Source organism: Salmo salar, chromosome ssa16 (assembly GCF_905237065.1).
Source record: "Salmo salar chromosome ssa16, Ssal_v3.1, whole genome shotgun sequence".
Taxonomy (NCBI): Eukaryota; Metazoa; Chordata; class Actinopteri; order Salmoniformes; family Salmonidae; genus Salmo; species Salmo salar.
This window is the reverse complement of record NC_059457.1, coordinates 44156750-44170430: the sequence shown is the minus strand read 5'-3', so window position 1 is coordinate 44170430 and position 13681 is coordinate 44156750. Positions and strand designations below refer to the sequence as shown.

General features: G+C 47.3%; 1 protein-coding gene across 1 annotated transcript in view; it reads left to right on the top strand.

Annotated features, from left to right (window-relative positions):
- The window catches only part of LOC123727708 (keratin-associated protein 10-6-like), a gene marked incomplete at its 5' end in the record, with an annotated part of 35452 nt that extends 22116 nt beyond the window's left edge, over positions 1–13336 (top strand). The window contains 3 exons of the mRNA XM_045696673.1: positions 359–479; positions 9678–10163; positions 13285–13336. Of these exons, the coding sequence (XP_045552629.1) occupies positions 359–479; positions 9678–10163; positions 13285–13336 (659 nt within the window). The remainder of the gene's footprint in view (positions 1–358; positions 480–9677; positions 10164–13284) is intronic.
- Between the last annotated feature and the right edge of the window lie 345 nt (positions 13337–13681).

Here is a 13681-nt window from a genome sequence, read left to right as displayed (position 1 = left end):
GGAGGGAACGTTAGCGGGAGGAATGGATGGTTAGAGAGAGGAGGGAGGGTTAGAGAGGGATGGATGGTTAGCGCGAGGACGGAGGCTTATAGAGAGGAGGGATTGATGATTATAGAGAGGAGGAAGGCAGGGTTAGAGATAGGAGGGGGGCAGCGTTAGAGAGGGGAGGGAGGCAGGGTTAGAGAGAGGAGGGAGGCAGGGTTAGAGAGAGGGAGAAGGCAGTCACATAGGGATGCAGGGAGGAGAGGGTTATGGGGTCGGAGGAAAGAGAACGTAAAGAAAACATCCTGGTCACTGCCCAGTGTCTGTCTATCTATCTGTCTGTCCCTGACCAGCTTAATGGCATTTAACATTTAAGGCAGTTTGTGTGTGTGTGTGTGTGTGTGTGTGTGTGTGTGTGTGTGTGTGTGTGTGTGTGTGTGTGTGTGTGTGTGTGTGTGTGTGTGTGTGTGTGTGTGTGTGTGTGTGTGTGTGTGTGTGTGAAGACTGCATGTGCATTACCTGGTGATGGACTTACTTTCCCTTATGGGAGTTAGGGAGTTATGGATATGCTAGCTAGGGGCTATGTACAATAACTTTTCCTATATTGCCTACAGATGCTGCAAGTGTAGAGTGAGGGAAAAAAGTATTTGATCCCCTGCTGACAAAGAAATGATCAGTCTATAATTTTAATGGTAGGTTTATTTGAACAGTGAGAGACAGAATAACAACAAAAGAATCCAGAAAAACGCATGTCAAAAATGTTATAAATTGATTTGCATTTTAATGAGGGAAATAAGTATTTGACCCCCTCTCAATCAGAAAGATTTCTGGCTCCCAGGTGTCTTTTATACAGGTAACGGGCTGAGATTAGGAGCACACTCTTAAAGGGAGTGCTCCTTATCTCAGTTTGTTACCTGTATAAAAGACACCTGTCCACAGAAGCAATCACTCAATCAGATTCCAAACTCTGCACCATGGCCAAGACCAAAGAGCTCTCCAAGGATGTCAGGGACAAGATTGTAGACCTACACAAGGCTGGAATGGGCTACAAGACCATCGCCAAGCAGCTTGGTGAGAAGGAGACAACAGTTGGTGCGATTATTTGCAAATGGAAGAAACACAAAAGAACTGTCAATCTCCCTCGGCCTGGCGCTCCATGCAAGATCTCACCTCGTGGAGTTGCAATGATCATGAGAATGGTGAGGAATCGGCCCAGAACTACACGGGAGGATCTTGTCAATGATCTCAAGGCAGCTGGGACCATAGTCACCAAGAAAACAATTGGTAACACACTACGCCGTAAAGGACTGAGTGTTGTGGTCAGATGAGTCCAAAATGGAGCTCTTTGGCATCAACACAACTCGCCATGTTTGGAGGAGGAGGAATGCTGCCTATGACCCCAAGAACACCATCCCCACGGTCAAACATGGAGGTGGAAACATTATGCTTTAGGGGTGTTTTTCTGCTAAGGGGACAGGACAACTTCACCGCATCAAAGAGACGATGGACGGGGCCATGTACCGTCAAATCTTGGGTGAGAACCTCCTTCCCTCAGCCAGGGCATTGAAAATGGGTCGTGGATGGGTATTCCAGCATAACAATGACCCAAAACACACGTCCAAGGCAACAAAGGAGTGGCTCAAGAAGAAGCACATTAAGGTCCTGGAGTGGCCTAGCCAGTCTCCAGACCTTAATCCCATAGAAAATCTGTGGAGGGAGCTGAAGGTTCAAGTTGCCAAACGTCAGCCTCGAAACCTTAATGACTTGGAGAAGATCTGCAAAGAGGAGTGGGACAAAATCCCTCCTGAGATGTGTGGAAACCTGGTGGCCAACTACAAGAAACGTCTGACCTCTGTGATTGCCAACAAGAGTTTTGCCACCAAGTACTAAGTAATGTTTTGCAGAGGGGTCAAATACTTATTTCCCTCATTAAAATGCAAATCATTTTATAACATTTTTGACATGCGTTTTTCAGGATTTTTTTGTTATTATTCTGTCTCTCACTGTTCAAATAAACCTACCATTAAAATTATAGACTGATCATTTCTTTGTCAGTGGGCAAACGTACAAAATCAGTAGGGGATCAAATCATTTTTTCCCTCACTGTATCATGACTCTGAACAACATGTCCGCAGCTGACCCATTTCACTCAGTAGACTTAATGACCATTTATTGCATCGTTTCAGTATCTCTTCAGTCTCCCCTTAATATTTGTACTTGATGCAATACAGGCGTGGCCCCACCTTGGTTTCTGCTCTTTGAAGCTCACATTCCTTCTGCTGTTGTTGATCAGCGGTTTGTTGTGCTACCTTGGGTTGGTGAGGTACAGTATGTTGTGTTCTGAGCCAGTGGTGGTGTGTGTGTATGTGTGATCCCACCCAAATCTGTGCTGCTGTGCTGCTGTGCTGGTTGATGTTGTGCCTACTCCCATGGCGACAGGCTACTTACTGTACATCATTCACTGAGAGGAGTCAGGATACACATCTGAGTGTGTGTCCTCCTCACTCACACACACATACCTACATAAACATGTGCACACGCACACATGCACATGCAGACAAACGTGCACACACAAACACACGCGCTACTGCACGATATTCATACCGTTGACACAGCCTGCTTTGACATTTATCCTGCAAGGGAGAGAACATTGTATAAAGATTATAATGTGTGCATATGGGAAATGTTTGCTTGCATTTGCATCAGAGGTTTCCTTGACGCAGTTATGAGCATATGTTTTATGACAGGCTGAGACCGTGATAACACACTGAATATTCCTGTTACATGAATGGCTGAAGTATTGCACTTCATCATCAATATCAATAGATGATTTTCTTTACTAACAATAACCATACTGGGCAGCATTACAATGTTTAGATGTGGGAAAATTACATTTATTTTCCCATTGTTTGTGATGACATGAACATTATAAATAGCAGACAATGGCATTTGGACTTAATTCCAATGAAGATTGGACATTGAAGATAATACAATTTGTTGACCTGATTATGCATTCTGGTTTAAAGTGATGCCTATGGGTGAAGGGAAGCATGACGGCTGTTTCAGACACAGGAAGTGCCTTTGTCTCACGCTTGGAGGAGTTAGACATAAGCAGGAAATGTGCCTCCGTCTATCCCATGTCTCGTTCCTTCTCTCTCTCTCTCTCTGTCTGTCTATTGTTTTCTCTTTCTGACTCTTTCTGACACATTCTTTCTCTTTCTGACACTTTCTTTCTCTTTCTGACTCTTTCTCCCTCTCTTACTTACTCAGCTCCTGGCACCCACTCTTTCTTTCTCTCTTTCTCCTAACTCTCTCTCTCTCTCTTTCTCTCTTTCTCCTAACTCTCTATCTCTCTCTCACTCCTGTCACTAAGGACCCAACCTCCACTGGCTCTCCATTACACCCATTAGACACCAGTGGAGGCTGCTGAGGGGAAGACGGCTCATAATAATGTCTGGAACGTAGAGAATGGAATGTCACCAAACCATGTGTTTGATAGATTTGATACCATTCCACCCATTCCGCTCCAGCCATTACCACGAGCCCATCCTCCCCAATCAAGATACACACACACACACACACACACACACACACACACACACACACACACACACACACACACACACACACACACACACACACACACACACACACACACACACACACACACACACCCTCACGTCATCATTTTAAACGTAGTTATCTGTGGGGCCCATGCATTGAAGTAGTGGTGAAGTAGTAGAGGTAGGAGTTATTGTCCTGACAAACAAATAATATGTGGATGCTTGGGTGGTTGTTGTTGTTGTAGCAGTAGTAGTACTGTAGTAGTTGTAGTACTGTAGTAGTAGTAGTACAGTAGTAGTTGTAGCACTGTAGTAGTAGTAGTACTGTAGTAGTTGTAGTACTGTCGTAGTTGTGGTATTAATTGTTGTTGTTATTGTAGTATTTGTATAAATATAACAGTGGTATCAGTAAGAATAGTAGTATTGGTTCACAGTGGTTGTTTTGGCTTTGTAATCATTCTATTGCGTGTGTAGAGTTGGCTAAACCAAATGAGAGAAAACAAAGTACACCTCCTAGTGTGTTTGAGCTGCATCTCATGCCAGCCTTCGGCCAACAGCTTCCAATAGCATGTCCAGGATGGGGACAGAGGGGGGAGGATGGGGACAGAGGAGGGAGGATGGGGACTGAGGAGGGAGGATGGGGTCTGAGGAGGGAGGATGGGGACAGAGGAGGGAGGATGGGGACTGAGGAGGGAGGATGGGGACTGAGGAGGGAGGATGGGGACAGAGGGGGGAGGATGGGGACTGAGGAGGGAGGATGGGGACAGAGGAGGGAGGATGGGGACTGAGGAGGGAGGATGGGGACAGAGGAGGGAGGATGGGGACAGAGGAGGGGGATGGGGACTGAGGAGGGAGGATGGGGATGGGGACTGAGGAGGGAGGATGGGGACAGAGGAGGGAGGATGGGGACTGAGGAGGGAGGATGGGGACAGAGGAGGGAGGATGGGGACTGAGGAGGGAGGATGGGGACAGAGGAGGGAGGATGGGGACTGAGGAGGGAGGATGGGGACTGAGGAGGGAGGATGGGGACAGAGGAGGGAGGATGGGGACAGAGGGGGGAGGATGGGGACTGAGGAGGGAGGATGGGGACAGAGGAGGGGGATGGGGACTGAGGAGGGAGGATGGGGACAGAGGGGGGGAGGATGGGGACTGAGGAGGGAGGATGGGGACAGAGGAGGGGGATGGGGACTGAGGAGGGAGGATGGGGACTGAGGAGGGAGGATGGGGACTGAGGAGGGAGGATGGGGACAGAGGTGGGAGGATGGGGACTGAGGAGGGAGGATGGGGACAGAGGTGGGAGGATGGGGACAGAGGGGGGAGGATGGGGACAGAGGAGGGAGGATGGGGACAGAGGGGGGAGGATGGGGACAGAGGGGGAAGGATGGGGACTGAGGAGGGAGGATGGGGACTGAGGAGGGAGGATGGGGACAGAGGGGGGAGGATGGGGACAGAGGAGGGAGGATGGGGACTGAGGAGGGAGGATGGGGACAGAGGAGGGAGGATGGGGACAGAGGGGGGAGGATGGGGACAGAGGAGGGAGGATGGGGACTGAGGAGGGAGGATGGGGACAGAGGAGGGAGGATGGGGACAGAGGAGGGAGGATGGGGACTGAGGGGGAGGATGGGGACAGAGGGGGGAGGATGGGGACAGAGGGGGGAGGACGGGGACAGAGGGGGGAAGGACGGGGACAGGGGGGAAGGATGGGGACAGAGGAGGGAGGATGGGGACTGAGGAGGGAGGATGGGGACAGAGGGGGAGGTTGGGGACTGAGGAGGGAGGATGGGGACAGAGGACGGGGATGGGGACTGAGGAGGGGAGGATGGGGACTGAGGAGGGAGGATGGGGACAGAGGAGGGGGATGGGGACAGAGGAGGGAGGATGGGGACAGAGGAGGGGGATGGGGACAGAGGAGGGGGATGGGGACTGAGGAGGGAGGATGGGGACTGAGGAGGGAGGATGGGGACTGAGGGGGGAGGATGGGGACTGAGGAGGGAGGATGGGGACAGAGGAGGGAGGATGGGGACAGAGGAGGGAGGTGGGGACTGAGGAGGGAGGATGGGGACTGAGGAGGGAGGATGGATCGGGGTTACCTTTACATGCATTTATTTGATCGTTTTTTTGTACCTATAACCCCCTCTGAAAATGAACAATTACAAAAAAAAAGAAAAGGCAGTTTTATTAGTATTTGTTGTGTAAACAAAAGTATTAGCCACCAGGCGCCTCATGCTTCCTGCTACCACCCTAAGTGGTTATTCATCAGAGGGGCTATTTGACTATTCAAACGAGAGATTCCTATTGAGAAGCAGAGACCCAGCAGAAGATAGCTTGTCTTCGATAGTTCAAACACTGTCCCTAACATTATGCTATAGGTTTCTTTTACTCATCATGCAACAAGTGTAGTCGTCTAGCTAATGCATTTGTCTCCTCTGGCCGCCATATTTTGTTTTCAGACTTCTTTTGATTGTTCATACATAATGTATAAGCATGTGCAGGCACATAAGGGCACACAGGCACGCACACACGCACATGCATGTGCACACACACACACACACACACACACACACACACACACACACACACACACACACACACACACACACACACACACACACACACACACACACACACACACACACACACACACACGTATTGTTGTCCAGAGCGCATGTGGAGAACGCTAATTACTTCTTGGGTAAATAAGACTTCAAGGTTTGCTCTGTTGTATTGTAAAGGTAGAATGTGGGCCTTTGGAAAGGTCAAGCATGAAAGAACCTACTTATAATATTAAGTGAAACATTTGCACAGGTGGTTGGCTTACTGTACATAAGGATGGATTGCTCCGGACTTTGGAGAAAGGGAGCGAAGTGTTCACTATCCGTTTACTTTTTTAGTGTGTGTGTGTGTGTGTGTGTGTGTGTGTGTGTGTGTGTGTGTGGTGTGTGGTGTGTGGTGTGTGTGTGTGTGTGTGCATCCAGGATATAAAGAGCAGAGAGGACCCAGGATATAAAGACCAGAGAGGACCCAGGATATAAAGACCAGAGAGGACCCAGGATATAAAGACCAGAGAGGACCCAGGATATAAAGACCAGAGAGGACCCAGGATATAAAGACCAGAGAGGACCCAGGATATAAAGACCAGAGAGGACCCAGGATATAAAGACCAGAGAGGACCCAGGATATAAAGACCAGAGAGGACCCAGGATATAAAGACCAGAGAGGACCCAGGATATAAAGACCAGAGAGGACCCAGGATATAAAGACCAGAGAGGACCCAGGATATAAAGACCAGAGAGGACCCAGGATATAAAGACCAGAGAGGACCCAGGATATAAAGAGCAGAGAGGACCCAGGATATAAAGACCAGAGAGGACCCAGTATATAAAGACCAGAGAGGACCCAGGATATAAAGAGCAGAGAGGACCCAGGATATAAAGACCAGAGAGGACCCAGGATATAAAGAGCAGAATTTGCATGTGTTCTATGTGATCCTTCCCCATAGCTTTCCCAGCAGAGGCAAATTAAAATAAAAAAATAAGATGAGTTTTCTGACACGAGATGACAGTCATCCAGTTCCAGTAAGAAGTTGGCAGCAGTGTGTGCTGTTGTGTGTGCTGTTGTGTGTGCTGTTGTGTGTGCTGCTGTGTGTGCTGTTGTGTGTGCTGCTGTGTGTGATGTTGTGTGTGCTGTTGTGTGTGTTGTTGTGTGTGCTGCTGTGTGTGCTGTTGTGTGTGCTGCTGTGTGTGCTGCTGTGTGTGCTGTTGTGTGTGCTGCGTGTGCTGCTGTGTGTGCTGTTGTGTGTGCTCTTGTGTGTGCTGTTGTGTGTGCTGCTGTGTGTGCTGCTGTGTGTGCTGTTGTGTGTGCTGCTGTGTGTGTGCTGTTGTGTGCTGTTGTGTGTGCTGTTGTGTGTGCTGTTGTGTGTGCTGTTGTGTGTGCTGCTGTGTGTGTGCTGTTGTGTGTGCTGTTGTGTGTGCTGCTGTGTGTGTTGTTGTGTGTGCTGCTGTGTGTGCTGTTGTGTGTGCTATTGTGTGTGCTGCTGTGTGTGCTGTTGTGTGTGCTGCTGTGTGTGCTGCTGTGTGTGCTGTTGTGTGTGCTGCTGTGTGTGCTGCTGTGTGTGCTGTTGTGTGTGCTGCTGTGTGTGCTGTTGTGTGTGCTGCTGTGTGTGCTGCTGTGTGTGCTGTTGTGTGTGCTGCTGTGTGTGCTGCTGTGTGTGCTGCTGTGTGTGCTGCTGTGTGTGCTGTTGTGTGTGCTGCTGTGTGTGCTGCTGTGTGTGCTGTTGTGTGTGCTGCTGTGTGTGCTGCTGTGTGTGCTGTTGTGCAGAGTAAAGATTATGATGAGTATATCTGTGTCTGCATCTGAGTCAGTGTGTATCTGCGCATATACAGTATGTGTGTGAGCAGCAGCTCTGGCAGAATATTTAAAGCCAGGCCGGGGTGTGTGTGTGTAAGTGTGTGTGTGTGTGTGTGTGACTGATTTCTTAGCCTCTGGAAGCCTTTAGTCCCCTCCTACGCTGGAGAGCAGTTCAAGGAAGACTGAGACAGTTCAATCTCTGACTGAGGACAGAAGAAGCACCCTGGAGACAGACAGACAGACATGATTAGCATGACTGGGTCATTGATTACTCATCTCAATTCAGCATTTCATCATCTAATCGGAAAGACATGCATGTCCTTTGTAGAAGGGGATGTTGTAGTCACACGGTTCATGAGACCTGAGTTTAGTCACACACTCTTCGCACATTCCTTGTGTGTTCTATATGTTTTTTTATGAATTATATTAGCTAGTTGAAATGACTGGAAGTCTTACAGGCTGTGGCTGAGTAAGTGTCTTATAACTGTCTGGGACTTGGAGCATCCCATCCCACATACAGCTAGAATTAAGGGTGATTTATTTGTTATAGTAACACATTTTTACACCCTTTTTCTCCCCAATTTTGTGATTACGATCTTGTCTCATCTCTGCAACTCCCCAACGGGCTTTGGGAGAGGCAAAGGTCGAGTCATGCGCCACTAGGGAGGCCAAAAACCGTTGTTTTAAGTGAGTCCACTGTTTTCACTTCTTGTGGTTGAATCACCAGAAAGCTTCCTCTTGAAAGTATTTTTTACTCTCCGGCCCGTAAATGACCATATTGCTGTCTGGAAATGGGTACGATGTGTTTCTTCTGTCTGAGTCATTCAACCTCTTGGGGTTGTGAGTCGTGTTTAGGGACCCTCTCATCCCAGACCTTTGGTACAGCCCAACCTTTCAAGCAACATCCAGACCTTTGTGTATCGTCATCACAGCTGAACTGTTTAGGATGGCTGGGGAAAGTGGCTGTGAGTAGGACTCCAGGGGAGGTGCACAGCTTGAGCAATAGGAGAGAAGAAGTTCAAAGGCATCCATAGCAAGTGGATAAAGAAGGGGTGGGAACATGTTTGTGTTTATAGTCGTGATGCATCAGAAAGTTTGGGTTGAGATTAAAGACCGTGGGTTTGGATTCTCTTAATCGTCGCACACATGCAGGCAGGAACACACACACACACACACACACACACACACACACACACACACACACACACACACACACACACACACACACACACACACACACACACACACACACACACACACACACACACACACACAGTGATTTTAATTAATGACTCAGACATGTACTTGTTTACAACAAAATGAGGATGGAAACATGACTCTTTAGGTCATTGCACCTCCGTTTTGCATCACTTAGTGCCATTGTGGACGTGAGTTCTATTTTTACACAGTTTGAGTGGATCATTGGGGCGTTATTTTTGCCCACAACGATAACAACATTGCATATCTGACATGAATTACGAGTCCACAAGGCATTGCATAATATCTACTACTAATTGAGAAAGACAATGTAGGTTTGTTGAAAATGTAATGATTCTTTTCGCTACGCATGATTCAGCCATCGCCTGTGGGATTGACTCAATCTCTCGCAGTTTTATGTCATAAAATACTTGCCCGCTTTATGAAACTAGAAAAACTGCCAGATCTCATTTTAATCTTATTTTATCTGCAGGGCTTTTGAGGAGATTTTTGAGACTTTTGAGACTTTTGAGGCTTCATGATAGACATCTGTTATGACATAGGCTAGACAGTCTTCAGAGCCTGCAGTGTGCTGCTTGATATACCTCTGGTTATACCTGTGTCTGGTTCTACCTGTGTCTGGTTCTACCTGTGTCTGGTTACACCTGTGTCTGGTTCTACCTGTGTCTGGTTACACCTGTGTCTGGTTATACCTGTGTCTGGTTCTACCTGTGTCTGGTTCTACCTGTGTCTGGTTCTACCTGTGTCTGGTTCTACCTGTGTCTGGTTCTACCTGTGTCTGGTTCTACCTGTGTCTGGTTACACCTGTGTTTGGTTATACCTGTGTCTGGTTCTACCTGTGTTTGGTTCTACCTGTGTCTGGTTCTACCTGTGTCTGGTTCTACCTGTGTCTGGTTCTACCTGTGTCTGGTTCTACCTGTGTCTGGTTATACCTGTGTCTGGTTCTACCTGTGTCTGGTTCTACCTGTGTCTGGTTATACCTGTGTCTGGTTATACCTGTGTCTGGTTCTACCTGTGTCTGGTTCTACCTGTGTCTGGTTCTACCTGTGTCTGGTTATACCTGTGTCTGGTTCTACCTGTGTCTGGTTCTACCTGTGTCTGGTTACACCTGTGTCTGGTTATACCTGTGTCTGGTTATACCTGTGTCTGGTTATACCTGTGTCTGGTTCTACCTGTGTCTGGTTATACCTGTGTCTGGTTATACCTGTGTCTGGTTCTACCTGTGTCTGGTTATACCTGTGTCTGGTTCTACCTGTGTCTGGTTCTACCTGTGTCTGGTTACACCTGTGTCTGGTTACACCTGTGTCTGGTTCTACCTGTGTCTGGTTCTACCTGTGTCTGGTTATAGCTGGGCTATATTATATACCTCTGCCTGGGTGTCAGGTAGCCTTAGAGCATTGGGCCAGTAACAGTGAAGTCGCTGGTTCGAATACACCAGCCGACAAGGTGAACAATCTGCTGATGTGCCTTTGAGCAAGGCACTTGACCCTAATTTGTTTCAGGGGTTCCGTACTACTATGACTGACCATGTAAAACAACACATTTCACTGCACCTATCCAGTGTATGTGACAATAAAACATATTGTGTGGGGGTAGTACCTTTAAACAGTAGCAGAAGTTGCAGGGAAAAATTGGTCAGTTATGAAATAGTGCTGTAGAGCTGAGGTATAAACTGTGTAACTAAAGACATGCAGTATACAAGATGCTTTTCGAACAGGGTTGAAAGCACTTGTTCATAGAGTCCACACTGGACTGTTCTTGTTCAATGAGTCCACACTGGACTGTTCTTGTTCAATGAGTCCACACTGGACTGTTCTTGTTCAATGAGTCCACACCGGACTGTTCTTGCATAGCGTATAAAGCTAAAATGCAATCAATTATTCCTAAATTGTGGATAAGAGAGCAATCTGTAGCCAGAATGTGTCTCAGTACTTTTCCATGTACAAAATCGTTCATGGCTTGGGAAGAAATATGAAGTGTTTCAAGACTTTGCCAGTGTCAGACTCTTAGAAAATGCTGTTTATTTGGACTAGATCGAGTCATGCTGTCTGGTCTATAAAAGTCTATGTACTACTGCCTTGAGACAGTGAGGGAGCAAGGAAAGACATTGCCAGCCACCTGTACGATTAAAGCAAAGAGAGTCTGGTCTGAGTTGTGGCCTCTCTTGGCACATGTGTCTGGGTTTTCTCTCCGTGACTCAGAACTAATCCACCCTCCCTCCCTCCCTCCTTTCCAACCTCTCTCTCCCTCACTGAGCAGACTGAGACTGGGGTGCCACCATGGAACGGGCCTGGAAGGGGGAGGGAGCGAGAGAAACGAGACAGGGAAAGAAAGGAAGAGTAATGACTAAACAGACAGAGGAGGGGGGGGTGAGACTAAGGGGAGGGGACCAGCATGGCTAATGTATATTATTTTCTATGCAAAGTCATGAAGAAATATGGAAATAGCTAGATTAGCGACATTATTGCCTACCTGGATGCTTTTTGTTACATCTGACAGGGTTTTACCCAACTATAGATGATTTGCATTGGGGGACCTGGCTGCAGACAAACATGCTGCGACATGACCTTACAGTCAGCCACTATGCTTTTTATTCAGGACAACACACTCTCCATTCTAACAAACGTTTATTCCTATTCAACCACGTCAAGGAGATTCCATAGGTCCATTTGAATGTTATTATGCCCCACAGAGAACTATACATCTTTTCTGCTTCCTGGGCTGCAGCCATCAACCAAACACTAAACATTTTTAAAGGAACAGATCACGTCATTAGTTTTGAAACCAGTAAGTCATTGAAGACATACAGGCTATACATGGACTTTGCTCTCAGTGCCCTAGCTAGTGATATCACATGCAGCTGGTGCAAAGGCCAAGAAACGTTTCTGGGTGTTGTCTGCAGTTCCACATACATTTGTCATTACCACTGAGATTGGAATGTGTGTTATGCAGGCAAGCATGTGATATTACAGTTTTGCAATTCCTCACCAATGTCTGCATTCAATAGAAGTATAGGCATCCAGTTCTAACTGACACATTCCTGACATTCTGACTTTAAAGTCCTGCTTAAGAGCTGATCTCTTCACCCTAAGCCTTATGTACGCCGGTGTCTTGGTGCTGCCTTCCAGCAGAGTGTATACTGTAGGTCGTGTCATTGTTTGAGACACAGTGAGGGAGTTCACCATCTCTCCCACTCTCATAGGTGTGCCTAGCCTGCTCACACACTCCTATTCAGATTTACTGAGGCATGCTGTCTTAGTGTAACAGATCATATAGCTGACAAGGTTTCTCTCTTGTCAGCACAACAAGGGTTTCTCTCTCTGTCTGGGATGGGCAATGTTTACCAATGGGGTGCCCCAACTATAATGCACCAACAAATTAGAAAATTATATTGCAAGTGAATATACTATGCTGTATGCATATCAAATCAAATCAAATTGTATTTGTCACACGCTCCGAATACAACAGGTGTAGACTTACAGTGAAATTCTTACTTACAAGCCCTTAACCAACAATGCAGTTTTAAGAAAAAAATCCCCCAAAAATAAATAAAAGTAACAAATAATGCATATGACAGATTTGTCATGGTAGCGTCAAATTACATGAACTGCATGTTTTAAAATGCATACTACCTCTAATGATAAATTGTAATCCTAATTGAAAGTATGTTGAAATTGTGTGGATTTTGGATAATTTTGAAGAAAGATACAGTTCTCATAGTCAATCAATTGATTTATTTCCCTGGGAATGTGAATTAGGTCATGAACAGGCTTCCTCTGAGTCTGTGTTCTCTCCTCAAATCTCTCAGAAAACCACTCACGCTGTGCTTAGCAGGAATTCTCCTGCGCATGACGACAGTTCCTTAAAGAAAATGTAATCTCCAATAACTCCTCCTTTCTCTCTCAATGTTTACTGGAGCACGTCAGTGGCTCTGAGGCTAATTGAAATGACAGTGCAATTGAAAGGAAGGAGAGGTAAATAAACTGTACTTCGAGAGGAAACCAGGACAGACAAGCAGGTTGTTTTTGAAGTAGGTCGCCTGCAAGCTAACATTGCCTAGCAACTGGAGTGGTCTGGGTTGGAGGGTGGGGGTGTGGGGGCGTCTGGACAGGGACATTTGTTGATTTGAAACTGTCTCCCTTGTCCCCATCCCCTCCAACTCCCACCTCTACAGCTGTGTCTGGTCGTATGGGGTCTCTGGGCGAGTCAGCAGGCAGGCAGCCTAGACTGAGCAGCAGGGAGCCCCACACACACACACACACACACACACACACACACACACACACACACACACACACACACACACACACACACACACACACACACACACACACACACACACACACACACACACACACACACACACACACACACACACACACACACAAAGCCAGCGAGTCAGCATCTGTGTGTGAGAGTTACTGGGCCATCATACCGTGCTTATTAACCCCTGTGACCGACCGCCTGAGAGCCAGACCACAGTGAAGGCCTGGACACAAAGCAGGCCCTTTTGCCCCCGGTGGGACTATCATGCTGTAGAATGGGAGCAGGTGGGACCGGCGGTAGGGTGA